At 36.6% G+C, this 20,731-nt stretch overlaps 1 protein-coding gene across 15 annotated transcripts in view; it reads right to left on the reverse strand.

The window, feature by feature from the left end:
* The window catches only part of SEC31A (SEC31 homolog A, COPII coat complex component), a 72,234-nt gene that overhangs the window by 15,395 nt on the left and 36,108 nt on the right, over positions 1–20,731 (reverse strand). For 4 of the 15 annotated variants that reach the window (XM_074273311.1, XM_074273308.1, XM_074273309.1 and 1 more), the window contains exons 17-23: positions 18,911–19,037; positions 16,230–16,375; positions 14,579–14,752; positions 13,454–13,630; positions 3,861–3,953; positions 3,020–3,143; positions 980–1,318 (exon numbers count right to left, since the gene is read on the reverse strand). In XM_074273311.1, coding sequence (XP_074129412.1) covers positions 980–1,318; positions 3,020–3,143; positions 3,861–3,953; positions 13,454–13,630; positions 14,579–14,752; positions 16,230–16,375; positions 18,911–19,037 — 1,180 coding nt within the window. The remainder of the gene's footprint in view (positions 1–979; positions 1,319–3,019; positions 3,144–3,860; positions 3,954–13,453; positions 13,631–14,578; positions 14,753–16,229; positions 16,376–18,910; positions 19,038–20,731) is intronic. The other 11 variants (XM_074273317.1, XM_074273314.1, XM_074273316.1 and 8 more) reach the window with 5 other exon arrangements.

The following is a 20,731-nucleotide window of genomic DNA, read 5'->3' on the forward strand; positions in this document are numbered from 1 at the left end:
TGTGCTAAAATATATCTTTGAAATAAATTGGGGAAGTAATGCATGAGGGATATTGCTGCTAAGAAAAATAATGATTTAACTGGAGAGTAAAAGCCAGTTCACCCCTCACTGAAGAAATCAGAGCAGCAGTCACCTCGTGTACTACAAGACATCAAGTTCCAAATATATGTCATACTGACTCTGAGCACTGGGTTTCAGCTGCCTGTCCTTTGCTTTTTTTTCTTAGCACATTTTAATTTGGGGGAATTCAGATAGGGTGGAGAGACCACTGACTCTCAAGGCAGAGAACCGAGGCTCGCACCTTGCAATGGGCTTTGCTCCCTGCTCTACCTCAGATGGCCAAATCTTAGCATCTCTAGGCCTCAGGCTGCCCATCTGTAAAGGAGGAAGTTAGATTAGATGGTCCCATTTCATTCAATTTCACAGAGAAAGTATGGGATGGCAGACAGAGTAGCCCTCAGGAAACTCTGAGTTTTAAGCTCCACCTTGCATGCTGGCTAGGTGACCTGGACTAAACTCTCTATAAACTTCAGAGAAGGTGTTAACCAGCACCAAGAGAGGAACCTTCCTCATCTGGGACTTGGCTAAATCCCCAAACTCTCAGAACTATTCCTTATCCCTCTTTATTAAAGACACCAGTTCACAAGTCTATGGGCTTCAGGTTTCTAAGAACATCAAAAACCCTGGAAATTGAACTATCTGATGATCTCTGGCAAACTTGTTTCAGTAAGAGTTTAACTTAAATTGAGTCTCCTGACCAACAGGGCTGACCCAGCAAAGATTATGGTGTTAAATCTCAGATGCCCTTGACGGTCACTCATTTAACAACTAGAATTTCCACAGGGAAGATTCTGCTTTTAGAAACAGAAGAAACCCTGAAAACCTATGGCTAAAAAAAAATAAATCAGAAACCACTTCCACCCCTAGCCAACAACAACAAGAATGGGGGAGGGGGAAGGCAGGCAAACCAAGCGCAGACCTGTTCTTTGGGACGCAGGCAGCTCGCTGGTAGCAGGCAGTGTACCTGTGGATCCAGGAGGCAGGACATAAGCAGTGGAGGACGGTGGAGCGCCTGGCCCGCCATGCTGGAAGGACGCTCCGGAAGGGGGAGGAGGGAAAGCAGACATAGAGTTGGGAGTGTTTGGAGAGGTCTGGTGCTGGGCTGCAAAGATTGGAGACTGCCCAGAATGGGAAGATGCAGAGGGCATGTAAGGAGGATTAGGGTAAGCATTTGAAGCAGGAAGGGGGGCAGGTTGCTGTGGCTGATACATTGCTGGTCCCCCTGTTCCGAATGTATACTGTTGAGTTGGTTGATACGCTACATGAAAAAGGAAGAGAGAGAGAGATTTATTACTTACCAGTTTATACAAAAAAACCCAACATTATAATATAAATGAATTATTTCTCCTGGCAGTAATAACCTTCATACTTCTTCTCCTCTCTTTTATAAGACTGTGATATCACCATACAATTAATGTGTGGGCAAATGTTTCAAAAATAGATCTTCAAAGAACTTTTTTAAATCATTAGACACAAAATTTGAAAGCTGCAAGTTTCAAGTTCTTCCTAACTATAAAATTAATGTGGTTACTAAACCTGAGAGGTATAAGCAGCTTACCTTTATCTATTTTGTTTTGTTTTTTTGGGGGGTGAGGTGGGGAAGAGAAGCAGAAAAAAGATAACACATTATCTCTTGGTGTCCAGATGATACTATGGAAGTAGAACATGAGGATCAAAGTCTTTCCACTAAAAAGTTAGGATAAGCTTGGCTTGCAAGACTTCTCTTTTATAAAGAGGACTGTTGATAGAAAATCAATCTTATAGCAGCTACAGCAGCTAAAGAGCACCATCCAATATACAAAAGAATTTCTTCTTTGAGTTGAGAGCAGACATGATTCTGGGTCCAAGGACAATTCTCTTATGCTGACATTTGACAAAACAATTATTAAGATTAAATTTGATATAGCTGATTTTTTAAAACAAAGTAACAGTAACCAAAAAACCTGACATTCAATTATTTTTTATTTAATATGTACAGCTTTGATTAGGGAAATAAATTAACTGAGAATTAGGAAACACTCTGAGCTCCTTTATTCACTATGTAAGCTGAAATTTGCCTCCTGATTTCTATACAATGAAATACAACGTGAATAATAATGCAGTAAACTTCTGGGAATACATATGAAATATTTATAACTACATGGAGGTCTATGTAGAAAAGGGATAGATTCTATTTATATCCATTTTTATTAAGGAAAAATAAATAAATGACATAACTAAGCGATCCCAACTAAGGATAATAATGATGCCTCATTTTCAGCTGGCTTTCTTCCTTTTGGTGAAATCATCTTCCTTTTTGTTTTGGTTCTTTCCTTGTTATTCTTCCTTCTAATACTCTCCCCCAATTTCTTTTTGATCAATTTCTTCTTATCTTTGCCATTATTTTAGCTCTAATGAGTACTTTTGTAAAAATATTCACTTCCTAAGAAATAAATGTCATTCTTTTAATATATCTATTCCTCTGGAATAATCAAGTGCAATCTTTACTGGAGGAAAGAAATGTGTACTATAACACAGGGCCTGCAGGTTACCACAACACTCGAATGCTGCTGGAATTATGTTAAAATTTAACTGGAAAATACTTAACAAAAAAAAAAAAAATACAATAAAACAAAGACAACATTACATTTTAACTTAAATGCATATATTAGGCCCACCTACTAGATCCTTACAGATGTCTCTGTTTATATATGAATTTGAGAAAAGTACTAGAGAAATGTTTCTTATAACAAAACTATGGGATTGCTAAATTGCTATCAAGAGAGATCAAAATAGAACTAGAGAAATACTCAGTTTCAATTTTAATACACTTTCAACAGAAATTTATCTTGATTTAGTGCTTGGGGTACTTTAACTTATTAGCAGCTAGTCCTGGCATGCTGATTGAAACTTATTTTTTCAAGGCACCAAGTTGGTCATGTCATGCTGGGAAAAAGGGATTTCAGACATTAGTACTTACTCTGTGGCTGTGGATAAGATGATACCTGTGCATACATGTGGCCAGGAGAAGTAGGTTGCGGAATTGCCATATTAGGATTATTAGGTCCTGGCATAATGAAACCTGGAGGTGGAGGATTTTCTCCCTGGGAAACAAGAGAAAGGTTGGTTTGGTGTTGAGGATATCATGACTCCATAATTGGGTTTCTTACTAGGGCCTTGGGTTCACGTCAATAAGAATCTTCCATTAGCAAAAGCATCACTATGTTATTGCACACTCTACCTCCTGCTTTATCACATCAGGATTCAGGAGTCAAGCATTCTGAGCAATTTCAACATGAGAATTCAAGTGACAGTTTCAGTGAAGGGCAACTAGAAGCTGAGAGTAAATAATAGCACTATAAAATACAAGAATAGCAGTAATATTTGTCATAAATGTCCGTGATATTTGTGAAAAGCCACTAATATTTTCCATCACTCACTCTCTATTCATTTACTCCCAACTCAAGGGATAAATTTAAATGCTACAAAAGCAACATTTGCTTCCCTTGAATTTTAAGAATTTTCGTTCAAAAGAGATCTTTAAGTGTTGGTTGCCAGTTGATAGAGCTATTGAAACCACAGTTAAATTTTTTTTTCAAATTCAGTCACCTGGGTGGTAAGTAGTACCCAGAACTTAAATAAGAATTTATCAAGGAGAAAAGCAGGTTAGGGAGGAAATGAAACAAAACGTATTAAAACCAAGTTCCTAGATCCTAAAAGCATTAAGATGCAACAAACAGGCAAACTGGGATCAAAGAAGAGAGCCTGAGTGAATCTAAGTGAGTCAAGGATCTCTCAAAGAGGAATAACAAAGCTTATACCTGTGTGTCAGAGGGAGAGGCTGCAGGTGGATGGCTGAGAAGGGCAGTAGGAGTTTTGTTACTCCAGGTAGTGACAGTAGGGGCAATTCTAACCTGAATTAAACAAAGAAATACCAATCACAGAAAATAAAAAATAAAAAAAAAAACAGAAAAAACTTAAAGGGTATTAAAAAGCCAGATGTAAAGCAGGACTGCATGAATAAAAGCCACTGCTCAGAATGCAGTTGGAATTCTGAAAGCAAAATTAAGATGGAAAAAAAAAAAAAAAAAAATCAGTGCCAAAATCTAAGTCAAAGCACATTGAAAACTGCCACACAAGCAAGATATTGAAGTAAAGGGAGCATCTAGAAAAGTGACAGAAGCATGAAGAGTAGTAGTCATCATGTCACTAAATTAGGTCTCTCTCTATATATATTTTTAAAGCTGCTTTTTAAAAAATGACATTGTATTACCACTCATAGTCTCCAACCAAAATTTGAAATGACGATTTGGGAAGAAGCTAAAGAGCCCCTAATTCAACCCCTTCAATTTACATGTGAGGAAACTGATGCAACTTGGCTGAGATGATCAGGCTAGAACCCCAAATCTCCTAGATTCTATAAATATACTCCTAATGCTCCATGGGTCTCTCTTTATTTTATTCACAAGTTCAAGAGAGTGATCTTAATTTTTTTTTTAAATAAAAGTAGTGACAGTAGGGGCAAAATACTACAGAAATAAAACAATAATACTCATGAAAGAATTATAACAATATGATAAAAATGATAATACATAAATTAATTTGATTTAGGGTTATATCAAATTGTGAAGGGAATGCTTGAGACCTAGACAAATAATAATTCATTTAGAAGAATAAAAATATAGAATCTAATGAGAAATGAGAAATTACAAACAATGAGGGCTTAGTCCCATATGTATAGCTTTATCAGTCCTCAAACTATTTTAAGAAGCAGTAATCATAAAGTAGAGCAGTGGAAAAGAATAAGGAAGCAAGTGAAAATAGCAGCTATGTGTTTTGTAAACCCTAAAATTATCTCAAAACCAATAAATTACTGAGGAAAGGTCTCACTTCCTTACAGAAATTGCTAGAAAAACTAAAAAGTAGTTTGGCAGAAATTAGATTTGGATTAAGATATTGCATCACATACAATGTCAGAATCAAAGCTCAAAATAGATAACATAACCTAAAGGTAAAAATTCATAACAGAAAAAAATTTATCATATTTCTTATTTAAATGACATACCTATCTAGAGCTTTATATAGTGTGAGCTGTCAATTTAAATCTAATTTCTGCCAGAAGGCAGCCTACTTAGTTTCCAGGAGGTTTTGTTGAAGAACAAATGCTTACCTAAGAGATTGGGGTCTTAGCATTTATTAATATTATTCTTCTATATTCCCTGACCATTAAAAAAAAATTTAACTAATATGAAAATTCTGATAATCACTGGTTCATAATATAGTTTGAGACTTATTATTATTAAGTCTCCTCCTTTCCCATTTTTTTTCATTATTTCTTTTGAGATTCTTGATCTTTTTGTTCTTCCAAATGACTTTTTTTTTTTCCTTCCAATTCAGTAATTTTTTTTGCAAATTAACTAGTATGGCACTGGAAGAATAAAAGCAATTTAGGAATTATTGTCATTTTTACTAAATTGGGATGGCTTAGACATGAGTAATTACTATTTCTCCAATTAATATGATCTGTTTTTATTGCTACAAAGTGTTTTGTGGTTGTTTTCTTTTAGTTCCTATGTCCAACTTGTTAAATGGGATCTCAAATATTTTTTGCTGCTTTAATCGTTTTGAATGAAATTTCTATAACTTTTCCTATTAGGTTTTTTTTAGAAGGGATGGGGGGGAAGAGATACAAAGGTATATTAATGATTTATTTGGACTTACTACAACTTTGCTGGGATTGCTCTTTTGAATTGATTTTTTTTTTACATTTGACTCATTTGAGTACTCTGGATACAATATCAAATCTGCAAAAAGCTACAGATCTGTCATCTTTTTTCTATGATAATTCTCTCAATTTCTTTTTATTATTGTAGTATTATATCTGCCATTTCTATAACAAAATCAAATAATGGCAGTAAATAATAGGCATCCTTACTATACCCTTAATCTTGTTACAAGGCTTCTATTTTATCTTTATTACATATGATACCGATTTTTAATTTAGAACAACTCTTACACATTTTTATCTTAGATTTGGAAGAATTCCTTCTTCCAATTTTTCCAAACAGTTTACAACATATTTCAACTAATTTTTCTTTGAATGTTTCATTCATAATTTCTATGGTTCTGGGCTGTTTTCCCCACCTCCCTCCTTTAAGAGTTCATTTATGACTTGTATATTTTTTTCCCCCCCGGAGATTAGGTTATTTAAATTCTCTACTTTTCTTTTTTTTGGTTAATCTTGAATGTTTTATATTTTTGTTTTTAATCTTTCCAATTCATCTATTTTAGCAATACTGTTGCCATATATCTGGTTTCATCTTTAATTGATCCTAATTATCTTTTTTTCCATTTTTGATCTAATGTGATTTTCCTCTTTTAATTTAATCAGAGCAGTTAACAACTATACTTTCTTATTAGTGTCCCACTCCCAAACCAACTTTTAGATTACATTCTCAATAAGGCCTGCCATTTTTTCTTTATATTAAATACTATGATATTTAGTACATATTAATAGGTTTCAATAGTATCTTATTATCTATGATGGCTCTGAGAATATAATAGTTTTCCCAGTTTATTTCATTTTATTGAATCTATTTTCATTGTCACATTGTCTGAAATCATGATTGATACCCCTGCTTTTTTAATTCACCTGAAATATAAAGAAATTTTATCCACTACTTCTGAGTGAATCTTTTTTATATTTCAAGTATGCTGCTTACAAACAACATACTGTTGGATCTTGCTTTCTAGTCCACTGTTCTATTCTCTTCCATTTTAAGAGTGAATTCATCACATTCACATTAACTATTTTCTTCTATCCTATCTCCCTGTTTTTTTTTCTCTCTTTGCTCCGGGCCCTTAGCTTTCCAAAGAACAAAAATGTGGTGAAAGAAAATTAGTTTTCCTAACACTAACAATATATGTTTTCAAGAACCTGTTTTTAATTTCCTTGTTCCTCTTCCCTTTATCCAGCCTAATCACAGGTTTTTATTTTGGACATGATGAATTTGAGATGAATACCCTGGTGGAAATGTTCAACAAAGTTGTAAGAAAATGCAAACAGTCGTGGTTTTTATACAAAGTTAGTAGTCCTGTCACTAAAAATGACAGCTTTTTTTATAAGATTGCAAACCAGTTAAAGTGCCACTCAACGTTTAGATTACATTCACAATAGGACTATTTTTTTTAAAGTGTATACAATTCAAAAATGTGAGCAAACCAAAAATACTCTACCAGAAGAAAAAAAAAAAGAATTCTAACAGAAAGAGAATGATGACTACTTTGGAAATGGTACAATCTTATCGATGTGTGATTTTCACAAGGATAAGAGTAGTACAAGTTGTGACAGGTGATGCAATGGACTAAAAACCTGACCTGGAATCAGGAAGACAAGTTAAAATCTTGCCTCAGCTGTTTGAGTCTGAGCAAAATGCTTAATCTGTCTGATTCAGTTTCCTCAGCTATAAATGGTGATGATAATAGCATCTACCTGGTTGTTAGGAGATTAACATGAGATAAAATGCTAGTTATTATTATTATCAGAGAATGGAGCCAGCAATTCAGTTAAAAAGATAGGGTACTCCAATAATCAAAGTTATTGCATGCTGCCAAAGCAAAAACAGACAATATTCAGGAGCTGAAATTTGACTTTTCCACATCTATCATGCAATCTGGAAAAATCAGAAAATAGTTTCTGTTTTTCACATAAAAGAATCTCAGAATGGTAAGCAGCTTCAAGTCACCTAGGATAATCCTTTAATCAAAGTATAATTATAGATTTAGAACTGAAAATTACCAAAGAAGCCATCAAGTTCAAAACCTTTATTTTCCACAAGAGGAAAGTGAAGCAAGTTCAGAAGCCACTTCTTTCGGATTCCAAACCCAATGCTCCATAATTTCATCCATGGCACTTTTCCAGCATAGGACTATCCCCTAAGACCTCCCTGCCAAAGATCAATTAGTCTATTTTAAAATCTGATGTGACTTCTTTAGACCTACTAAGGCACAAGCACAAAGATGATACAGATGTTCAAAATGTGATTACAGTATATTTATAAGTATATACTATCTAGAAGGCAACTAGCAAAAAAAAAAAAAAGTTTTGATACTATAATTAAACTGATTGACCTTACTTACTGACACCCACTTAGATACTGATATCTAACAAAATACAGTAAATAATATTATAAAACAACTATTTTTAAATACTTTATTCCATTTTAATGGACAACTGAAACAGGAGGACTTGCAAACAGTCAGATATTCTCTTTTCCCTCTATGGCCTTGAGTGTGCTCCTGACTAATCCATCCTCCACAGAAATACCACAGTGGTCTTCCCAAGCACAGCTCTGACTATGGCCTGCTCCTTATCATTAAGCTTCTTCAACTTTTTCCTGCCACTTCAACACTCAAATAGCCACTTCTCTGCTGGACATGGAGCTGGGTGCTTCTATAGAGGCAGGCTGGCTTCCTAAATGCACACAATGGCCCACCAATACCCCAAATTTCTGCACCAGCTCAGCCACCTGATGGATCTCTTTACAACCCTTAGTCCTTAGCCTCCATCATCTTACTTTCTTTGTTTCTAAAACAAAGGTGTTAACAATCTATTGTACCCATTTCACAGGATTGTCTTTTGAATAAAAGGAGAAAATTCTCAGATAATAAAATACCAAAACTGATAGGAATGATCATAGTTATCCAATCCAACTCACTCATGTTACAAATGAGGAGACCTCTGAGGCTCAGACTGTACAAATTACTTGCCCATCATCACAAAGCTAATTCATTGCAAAGACTAAAATCCAAAGTTCCTGTTCACAGAACTCGATTCAATAAACTCTGATTAATGTATAATAACGCATTAGGGAGTATGTGGAGCACCTAAGGATACAAAGACAAAAAGAATATAGTCTAACTGTTCACTATTCTCTTCTCTCAAATTCTTTGCCCCTTGATCCTTTCAAAATTCGTCCCTTCCAAGGCCCAGCCTTAAATTATTCCCACCATTTGCTATCTCTGCTTGTATTTAAACCCTACTGAGGAAAATGAGAAAAATCACCAAATTGTGTGGCCTGGGTCCACTCCCAATCTACACTGTATATAAGTTCCCCATGCCCTTCACCCTAACATGGCAATCTTTTTACATCTCCCTGAATGAATCACTACCCAACTCACCAGAGTGGCTTTTCCAAACTTTTCCATTTCTTCTCAAGTTTCTCCGGAGCTCCCTCTCTCAAGTATCTCCTCAGCAGAGAGCTCAGCTCCAGAATTCCCAGCACTTCTTCCCTCCTTCTGACCTCAAAGACTCTGGCATCTTCCCCTATTGTCTCCCCTGGCTGATGAAGACGTGAGCCTTTCCCTTTGTCAACACCTTCACAATACACAAGTGATCCCACCATTCCATTCAAACCCACCTTCATAACACATCATTCCTTGTCTCTCTCATTTATCTTCAATCTCTCCCATGATAACAAACACGCCAATGTCTTCTCCACCCTCAAAAACCCCTCCCTTAATATGTCTGTCTGTCTCTCTCTCCCCCCCCCTTCCACTGTAATCTAGTTTCTGATCTCACTAGTCAACTTCAACTGCTCTTTCCAAAGTTACCAATGATCTCTCAACTGCCCTTTCTCGATCCTCATTCTTCTTGACTTTTCTGCAGCTTCTGACCTGCTGATCACTCTCTTCTTGATACTCTTGTCTCTAAGTGACTCCAAACCATATTTCTGTGTAAAGACACAGGGCTTTCAAAGCACTTCATACTTTTTGTAGTATTCTCTTCCTTGACTCCCCCTCCATATACTGTTTGATCCAGTGATGCTGATGTCCTTGCTCCCAAGTGATTCTGACTTCCAACTCCAGAGGCATTCTCACTGGCTGAACTCCACACCTGAACTCTCTCCTTCCTCATCTCTGTCCCCAGCTTCCTTCAAATCTCAGCTGAAGTTCCACTTTCTTCAAGAAGCCTTTCTCAAATCTCTTTAACCTCTGTGCTCTCCCTCTAATAATCTTCTAGTTATCCTGCACAGAGCTTGTTTGTACATAATTGTTTACACTGTCGCTCCCATTAGACTGAGCATTTTAATATGAGAGGCTTTTTTTATATCCCCTGTACACCTGACAGTGCCACAAAGCACCTTGCACATGCAGAAGTTTAATAAGTGCTAGTTAACAGAGTGATAGTCCCTACCATCAAGAAGCTAACATTGTATTTTGAGGAAGCAGGTTACCAAGATGGATAAATACAAAATTTAATTAAAAAAAAAAAAATTTCAAAGGAGGTACAAAACACAAATGAGGGGAAATCAAGATTTTTTTTTTTTTTAATAGCAAGTGTCACATGAACTGGGCTTGGAAGCAAAGGGTAAGGGACCTCTGAAGAGCTGGTGAGGATGGACAATATTCCTAGCACAGGGACAGCTGGATAAAGGCAAGGGAAATGGGATGACATATGTGGGGAATGGCTCAGCAGACCAGTTCAGTTAGGGTAGAGAAACTGTGAAATAAGTCTTTAAAGGGAAGTTGCAGTTAGAATGTGAAGATCATTAGAGGTCAAAGAGAAATGTTTCTGTATTTAGAAAGTTCAATGCTGTACACAGAGGATCTCTAGGAGGATGCAGATTGTATTTATGGAAATAACTGTGCATGTCTGGAAAAGCTGGCTGAAGCCAGCCTATGGAGGCTTCACAGACTTCTGCATCATTCTTCCATTCTCTTTTCTGGTCTCTATGTCCTCTTACTCCTTGACTTCAGTGACAATGCTCTTCCCAAGTCCTCCTTCCACCTGGTCCTTCTCAGTCCCTTTGCTCCTCTTTCTTCTGCCTACAAAGTCTCTGATTTAGGCCCTCTGCAGTTTTTTTTTTTTTTTCTCTCTCTCTCTTAGTGATCTCATCAGCTCCCATGGGTACAAGAATCATCTCTTTCATAAGCCAGACTGAGGATTAAGTATCTTGCCTTACACAGCCAGGAAGTCAAAACCCAGATTTGAACTCACAAAGATCTTTCTGATTCCAGACCCAGAACTCTGTGCACTATGGTGCCACTTAGTGGTCCTATTTCTACCCACAGTTACCTCAAATTTAGCAAATCTTTCTCCTCCAAATCCATAACCAGATCCATATCCCAGTTGTGCAATCAATCATGCTTGAAACTTCTTTCTCTCTCAAACTCATATCTCTTCAATTGCCAATCTTGATAAGTGCTCAACATTTCTCATAGTTACCCTTCTCCTCACTCGAGAAAGCTGTAACTTAATTCAGGTCTTTACTTTCTATGATCTTGTCTATTGCAATTAGTCTTCCTGCCTCTAATTTGTCACCTCTCCAATTCAATTTATAGCTACTATTCTCAATCTGATTCCCTATTGTTCCCTTCATATATTCTGGTCATAAAACATCCCTTCTCCCACCTCTGTTCAAGTGGACCTTCCATAAAGGGAGTGCACTCTCTCCTCATTTCTGCCTGGTAGTAGTTCTGACCTTCTTCAAAGCCTACCTTAGAAGCCACTTCTGATACATGAGCCTGCTCTAATCCCCCCCATGTTATTATAAATATGTCCTCTCTCTAGAAATTACCTTCTAAGTACTTTGTATTTACTATGGTCCATGTTTTACCCCGCCTTATAGAATACAAGATCCTTGAAGTAAAAGGACTACTTCATTTTTGCCTTGGTGCCCACAACATCTGTAGAGCACAGATATCATTTAATAAAAGATTGCTGAAATTAATTAAATCTGTGGTCTCTAATGTAGGTACTCTCTTCAAAATTGCAGACTACAAATCAATGTAGGCTGTCAGCTGTCATTTTAAGCAACTTGTGTCTACATCTTCCACACATCATTCACAGACAGTCAATTCTATGTTCTGGGGATCTTCCTCTAAACCATGTGTCATCATGTGGATACCACCATATCACAGTGGTCATCTCTTCATTATCTTTTCCTCTTGCTAAGTGATCAGCCCATTTTTTTTGAATCATGCATCTTTCTTCTGGAGACACCTACTAGTCACATCATCACTCAGTCTGTCTGTTAATATTTTACTTCTTAGTTACACCCACCATGAACCTCTCTGTTTTTCTTTTGCTGTTAACACAACTTTAGTTCTTCAGACTGATTCATAGTATATAATATTGGTGGGTTTTGTGCCAAAGAATTTTTCTCAGAAAAAAAGCCTAAGGCTTTAAGCCAAATTAATAAAGCCCATTTCTTCATTTTGTTAAATGCTCACTTCACAGCCTATGTGTCTGCAGACCAATTTTAAGTCTATTCAACTACCCATCACAGTCTAAACCAAAACTTCTTAAACTGCGGTTTGCAACCCTGTCATGTAACTGAATGTGGGGGATGAAAAATTATGACATATTATCATTAAATGTTTGATTTGTATGCCTATATCGCTGGGGTCATGTAAAAATTTCTCAGATGAAAAAGGTATCATGAGTGGAAAAAGTTTAAGAAGGCTTGTTCTAAACAATAAGCATTCTTAATGGACTTAGTTTTTATCATGTGAATAAGAAATCTTAAAAAACAAAAGAACTTTCTCAAAATTCTATAGTCCTTTCCCATCATCTTCTATTTTTTTCTTCATAGCCAAAGGTCTATAAAAAATGATCCATGTTGGTCTTCATTTCCTAATCTCCTACTTGCTTTTTCATCCCTTGAAATCTGGTTTCTAATCCTACCATGACTAAAACTATAATTTCCAAAGTTATCAAAGATCAATCCATGTCTTTTGATACTACTGAGCTCACCCTCTTCTTTGATACTCATCCTTCTTTCAACTACAGTGATGACCTTCTCACTTTCCCCACACCTGAGAGAAACTTCCTTACTAATCTCTTAGAAGCTTTAGAGCCTTCAAGGCTAGCTTATATACTACAGATAACCTATCTTCACTGAAAATAAAATGTATAACCTTCTGAGCTTAACAATTTGGAGCAAAGGTTCTTAATTTTCTTTTGTGTCATGGAACCCTTTGGCAATCTGATGAAATCTAAGGATTCCTTAGAATGGATTTTAGTTTTTCTTTTAAATTCACAATGATGAAAATGAAAAAATTAAGAGATAAGTGAAAAATTATAATTTATTTTATTTTTTTTTGCTATTCAAGGTACCCTGACATTAATCCAAAAACCAAATTCCAGAATGAGAATCCCTAATTTAGGAATTTAAATTTTACTTTGTATCTAAAAATCAATGTAATCTAATTAAATTGGGGCATTGTTTTCAGAACAATTACACAAACACCACTTCTAAGGTTTTACAAGAGTCCAAAAGGACACTTGTATGCTGCAATTAAAGGTCACCTTCCTTCATTCAAGCTAAATGATAATGATAACCTACAGTATAATCCAAGCGAGAAAGAATCCAGAGATAGGAAGACCTTCTTAAGGTCTATAATTACTTACATGAGGATAATATTGCTGGGCTGGAGCTCGTGGCACCTGTGTCTGGCCTGCAGCCGGCCCAGGTCCTCCCTTGGACACATGTTGTCTGTCATACAGAGCCCTAGAGGAAGCTTCCTGCTCTGATACAGGCTCACCTTGTGCTCTGCGCAATCTGTCACGAAGCTGCACAATATTTGGCTATAAAAAAACAAGGAAAGAAAATGAGTGATTGGTCTATTACCTAACCATGTGACTGATCACTCTGTCCCTAGCTACACAGTATATTTGGATTTCCCAAGAGAAGAGATATTACCACCCTGTTTTCAGGTTTAAAAGAACCTTTCAAAAGAAAAAGGAAAAAAAAAAAAAAAAAAAAACCAGGAACCAACCCTAGACTACTAGACCTTGGAGTATAATATATAATACCTTTGAACTTCCAAATATTTTTTCTCAGAAAAATAACAGCAGGGCATGTAAGAAATAAAAGCTTTAGAGTAATGACTTCTACTTCTAATCCATCTGATTTTTTCTTCAGTTGTTAATGAAACTTGGGAACTAAGGCATATTAATAAATATACAACTCCCTGAAAAGTAGGGCCAAAGACAAGTGTTTACCAATGGCTAAACTCACTTCCTCCACTGAGGTCCTTCCTCTAATGCTTGGACCCTCAAACCCTGAGACAGCCTTCTTTCAACTAAGCAGCAGAGGCTAGGTTTGGACCCTGTGACATACACTCTCTGCTCCTCACCTAGGACACTGCTGCTCTCATCCTTATGCCTCAGCACAGGCCAGCCCTAAGGATGTACTCTCCCTGCCCTTCCCCGCCATACACCATATCAACCCCCTTCCTCCAGAACACATAGCCCAGCTCTACCTCCATGTGAAGCCATTCCACTAGGCTGCTCTCATCCAGAATGGGAGCTCTCTGAGAGGTAAGAACATTCCATTGTCCGCATGGCCTTCCACGCCTCCTAGTCCAGGTATGGTCCCAACTGAGACAGGCCCTTCATTAATTAAAACTTGCGGCCTAATATGTCTATCCTACTGGTTCATCTCCAGTCAGCCCAGACAGAACCCAGAACTGTACCATCTGTAAGAATTAATCATAGAAAGGAAAAGTAGGAAAAACAGTCCAACCCCCTTACCTGGCTGGTGTTAGCAGGGAGGAAAGCCAGAGCTGCAGCAATGCTGCCTTGGGCTGCCAACAAACTGGCATACTGACTCATCTTTTCGGCCAAAAGTGCCCCAATGACATTAGCATCTGATGCCTGGGTGAGTTGGACAGCTTTTCGGAGGATGACAACCTTCTCAATCAGATCCTAAAGGAAAGAGAACAAAGAGTCAAAAGACAGGAAAGGATTAATGCACTTACTAAAAACTGAGTCTATTACATCAACTGATGCTGAGTGAAATGAATAGAACCAGAAGATCGCTGTACACTTCAATGTTGTATGAAGATGTATTCTGATGGAAGTGGATATCTTCAACATAAAGAAGATCCAACTCACTTCCAGTTGATCAATGATGGACAGAAATAACTACTCCCAGAGAAGGAATACTGGGAAGTGAATGTAAATTGTTAGCACTACTGTCTATCTACCCAGGCTACTTATACCTTCGGAATCTAATACTTAATGTGCAACAAGAAAATGGTATTTACACACATATATTATATCTAGGTTATATTGTAACACATATAAAATGTATGGGAGGGGAGGGAGTAGAGGGAGGAAGGGGATAATTTGGGAAAATGAATACAAGGGATAATGTTATAAAAAAAAGTACTCATGCATATATACTGTCAAAAAAAAATTTTATAAATAAATAAATAATTATGTACAATGAAAAAAACAAAACAAAACAAAAAACTGAGTCTAATGGTTAGCAATACTATTGCATTCAAAAGCAGGAGGTGGGGCAGCTAGGTGGTGCAGTAGATAAAGCACCAGTCCTGAAGTCAGGAGGAATTGAGTTCAAATATGGCTTCAGACACTTAACTCTTCCACGCTGCGTGACCCTGGGGAAGTCACTTAACTTCAATTGCCTCAGCAAAAAAGAAAAAAAATAAAGAAAAATGAAGAAAAAAAGAAAAGGAAAGGAAAGAAAAAAAGCAGGATGTTCTTAATCCAAAACCTTGTGTCGGCCTCTAGTACAAATTGTCCTAACAGGACTAAGGTCTGGCTGACCATGCTTCTTGGGCACCTCCACATCACCCAGTAGCTGGCTTCTGCCTGAACCCCACACTTTCCTGGCAAAGATGTCAGTACCCAGTGTGGCACCAAAGTGTAGACTCAAGATTGAAGAAGGTGCAAAGGGAAGTTATAGGAATGAAAGCACACCACAGCAAGATCAATTCTTTCATGAGTGGCAAAAACAAAAAGCTGCCAGAGCTGTAGTGATAGGACATACTAATAATTTCAAGTTTCCCATGCTGTCATTCAAAAAAAAAACAAAAAAACAAAAAAAAACTGCAAAAAAAGTGTCTCAGTTGAAAATACCTTATACACACAAACCACTCACAAACTCAGCAATCTAAAATTAAACCATAATTGTTTTCTTCTGCATAAATTGACACAAAAATCTTAATAAATACTTGAATTTTCAACTAATTTTCAATTAGTCCATCTAGAAATAAAATCCCACAAAGAAAACCAAAGTTCAAACTAAAATATTACAGGGAAAGAGTTTACTCATCAAGTACTTGGGGAAAAATTTCTTTAAAAAGACAAAGAAAAACTTTTCATAAAAATACCTATAACACATGGCATCAATGCCTCCTGTTAAATGGACACTAACCTGAAGTGACAAAGGGTTGCTTCCATCTTGAGCTTTAGTCCAACACGCTACCAGTTTCTCTATGTTCCCAGCACAAATATAGCAAAGACATGCCTGGGTCTGCAAAAGAGGATCACCTTCATTCTCAAGCCTGGTGCCCAACAGATCTAAGAAGAAAAAGAAGTAAATGACACATGAGTAGTCTAACTGTAACAATATTGAAGGGAAACAGTATGAGTCAGTACATAGAACCCTGGACATGTATGTCTCATCTGAGACACTCGCTAGCTATGAAAAGATAGACATGTCACTTAACACTCAGCCTCAGTTTCCTCATCCATAAAATGGAGATAATAGCATCACCTATCTCATAGTATTGCTATGAAGATCCAATAACACATCAGATACTTTGTAAACCTATAAATTTTAGATATTATTATAACTGAAGATGAATCTTCCGCTCAATTATGAATGACTTTGATATTCTCAGCAATACAATGATCCCAGACAACTCTGAAGGATTTATGGTGAAAAATACTATCCAATTCCAAAGAAAGAACTGATGGAGTTTAAATGCAGATCAAAGCATACTTTTTTACACTTTCCTTGTTTTTCTTGGGAGATTTTAAAAATTTTTTTCTTTTTGTAATATAAGTAATATGAAAATGTTTTCCATGACTTCACATGTATAATCTACAAAGTCCTTGCTTCTTAAAGAGTAGGAAGGAGAAGGAGATAACCTGGAACTCAGATTTTTAAAAAACGTTTTTTAAGTGTAACTGAAAAAAAATTTTTTTTTTAAAGAGATGAATCTTTGTAACTCATGAATAGCAGGAAAAAATATACTCCCAAGGTAGATAATAAATAGAATATAATAATAAAAAAAAGTACATAGGACATTTGATTATTTGAATACATAATTAATTTCCTTTAAATATATATTTCTCTTTTACCAACAAATTTTTATCCAGAAATTCAACATTCATTTGATATATGTATAAAGCATTTTCCACAGTATGGACAAGCAACTGGAGTAGCTATAATTAAGATACTGCTGTCAAGGAGCTTCCATTCTAGCAAGGAAATTCAGACGACTACAAGAATGATTACAACTAAGAATGTGACAATAACAAATTACATCTATGTAGTGCTTCCAAGTTTACAAAGCCTTTATGGACATGAGCTCATTCAATCAAAAAAAAAAAAATCCATGAGATTGATAGATGGCTTTTGCCAATGAGGAAACGAGGCTCAGAGAAGTTCCATGATCTCCCTGTAATCACACAGCTGCATACCAATGTATGCCTCAATTCACCACATCCAGGTCTCTTTTTACTGTTTCCACACCATGGCTCTCTCTAGCTGTGCAATACAGAAATGGAGTATTCTTAGAGCACAAATCAAAGGTGAGCTAGAGGAGTCATGGAAGAGAGTAACTATTCTTACTTGGGAGAATCTAAGGGAGGTTTCATGTAGAAAACAGCACCACTTGAACTGGGTCTTAAAGAGAGATAAGACTTTTAGAAGGGTTAAGTTAGGATTAGCATTTGATGTAAGTAACAGCAAGAGCACAGAGTCACATGACTACAGAATCATGCAAGTTGCAAAGCAGAAAACAGAAACAAACTCCAGTGAAAACACATCCAACTCTCCCCAAAACCAAGGAGATCCTAATCCATGCTGAATGGACTAAACTTTAAGAAATCAGCTATAGAAGTAAAAAATGAAGATGGCTGGGGCTATACAAAAATTCATATGAACAAAGACCTGGGGGTTTCCCTGGACTGCATGCTCATGTGAACTGAAGGTCATCCAGCAATAGGGAAATGAGACTTATACTGGGCTCCAAAGGAGAGGACAAGGAATATTTGAATGCAGCAATTGAGGCAGATCTTCCTAACAATGAGAACTATCCAGCGATAAGCAGACTCCCTACCTGTTAGCTAGTATACCTCTTACTCCAGGAGGTCTTCAAACAGGTACAAGTTAAATACAGGTTAAGTCTATTATAAGGGAGGTGGCTTGTGAGACGCTTTCTACTCTGAAATGTATTATACTGCTGGAACTCTGAGAAGAGGTTATATGTGAAGTCACCGTTATATTCACTTTATTCCACAGCACTTTTTAAGCATTGCAAAGCACAGCAGTAAGTCATACAGAAACTTGCTGGTGCTGAAGCGAAGGGGAGAGCTTCAGGGACTAAAAGGGGAAAAGGGATGAGAGATAAAATTAAGTCTCAGGAGATGCTTTAGAGAATAGGACTGAAGATACATGTAGTCAGTCTTTGAAGAGAAGACAGCTGTCTCTTCTGCTAAGACCAAGTCAGTGGAACAAAAAATGGCTGAGGATAGAGATGAAGGCAGAGTAGCAAAAAAAGAAACTTATGATAACAAATTACAATATATCATATAATTATATCACATACATACCCACACACATACATATATGTATACAGTTATATATATTATAGAGCAGTGGTCCTCAAACTTTTTAAATAGGAGGCCAGACTGTTGGAGGGCCGGACTATAGTAAAAACAAAAACTCACACTCTGTCTCCGCCGCTCAGCCCATTTGCCATAACCTGGCGGGCCATATAAACATCCTCAGTGGGCCACATCTGGCCCGCAGGCCATAGTTTGAGAACCCCTGCTATAGAGTAACACAGACACTTAATAAAGCTCAGAAAATTATCATTTTCTTACCACAAAGAGCTGAAAATTCATCTGGCCTAGCGTAAGTCAACACAGCAGCTAAAGCTTCTCTCCAGTTCTTAAGGTCACAGGACTGAACAATCTCTTTCCAATTTTTCATCACCACTGCTGTAATCAGCTTGGAAAGAGAAAGTAAAGACAAAAGTAAATGCCTCCTAAATGCCTAGATTAATGTTTTAGAAAAACATGGTCTCAATCAATTAATCAGTCAAATATTTATGAAGCATGCCTCAAGTGCCAAGCCCTGTGCCAGGAGCCAGAGAGACAAATAAAAAGAAGGAAACAGTTCCTACCTGCAAGTAGTTCACACTCTAACAGAAAAGATGAGCACATACAAAACCATATACCACATAAATACCAATGCATACTAAGCAGTCAAATACAAGATAGCTTAGGAGTGAGGATGTTCCCTGTTTAGTGATGAGCAAAGTCTTCAGCACAAGATAATGCTTGAACATCATTTGAAGGAAGAGGTGGAAATGAGGAATACACACTACAGGCAGAGGGTACTACCAGTGCAAAAGTATGGAGAGAGGCAAAAAAGTGTCATGTAGGAGGAAAAAGGAAGGCCAATTTAGCTGGACTTTAGGATGAAGGAGAAGGGTGTGCATACTTCATGTGGATTAATGCCATGTGATCAAGTTCCAAAATCAAATAATATAAAAGAAGCAAGAACATGGAAAAAAAACATGCTGAAATAATCAGGATTTTTGTTTACTATTCTTATAAGAAGCCAGAATAGGAAGAAAAAGAAAACAAACTCCCATTTAACAGTGAGATGGTTTAAAGAAAAGGGAGAATGGTCAAGGTGAAATGGAATCCCAGCAGGCCTTGCCTCATTACAGTTCAGGATTTCTCTCTTCCACAAAGAATACCTAAAATTTCAGTAAAATAATTCCAAGTCCTGATTTTCCTATTTTACTCATTATATCAATTTCTAAGTTGATCCTGTATAAACAATAACAAATATATATTTCAAGTAATTTAGAAGACCCTAAATGTGGAAGTCAAGACAGCAAACGTCAACTAATAAATAATTGCATAAGCTAAATCATTTCTGCATTGACAGAGAATACCTCAACAACTTGTATTCTGGAATGGGCATCATCTCTGATAGTGGCCAAGATTATTGATTTTCCTGTTTTATACTTTGATATAAATTATTAGAGTTCAAAGAAAATGATTATTTTTTTCTATTATTGTTCGAAAATGGAAAACACCCTGTTGGAAGTGTTTAGAATAGCAGTTTGCTCTATCAAATCAAATGCTTTCATAAAATCAACAAATAAACACTGACTTTATGATATTGAACACTTTACAGCTATCATCCAATTGCTTTAAAGAAAAGATGTGATCTCTTGTGCAATGACAAAATCTTCCTGTCCTCTGCTAATACCTCATCAAGAGTTGAGATATATTTATATAAAAATTTTATATCAATAAAAAAAGGAGACATGTAGGTCCGCACCAAAATCCTGACCTTCCAGATCATCAACCTGGTTAGCATCAGCCACCATGTTATACCTCAACAATTTGAAATTCCTCTGATTGATAGAAGATTATGACCTTTACAACTATTGATAGGGGGAAATTTCACAAGATCAGATTTAGAACTTAAAGGTACCAGAGGGGACATTTCGTTCTCACTACAGAGATAAAGAAAATAAGGCTTGGAGAAATCATGGCACTTGTCCAAAGTGTCAACATTTGAACCCAGGGCATCTGACTCCAACTGCACCACTGTTCTATACTGCCTCCCACAGAACAAAACAAAAAAGCACCCAATTGTAATTACATACAATTAAAAATCTT

This window comes from Sminthopsis crassicaudata, chromosome 6 (genome assembly GCF_048593235.1).
Source record: "Sminthopsis crassicaudata isolate SCR6 chromosome 6, ASM4859323v1, whole genome shotgun sequence".
Taxonomy (NCBI): Eukaryota; Metazoa; Chordata; class Mammalia; order Dasyuromorphia; family Dasyuridae; genus Sminthopsis; species Sminthopsis crassicaudata.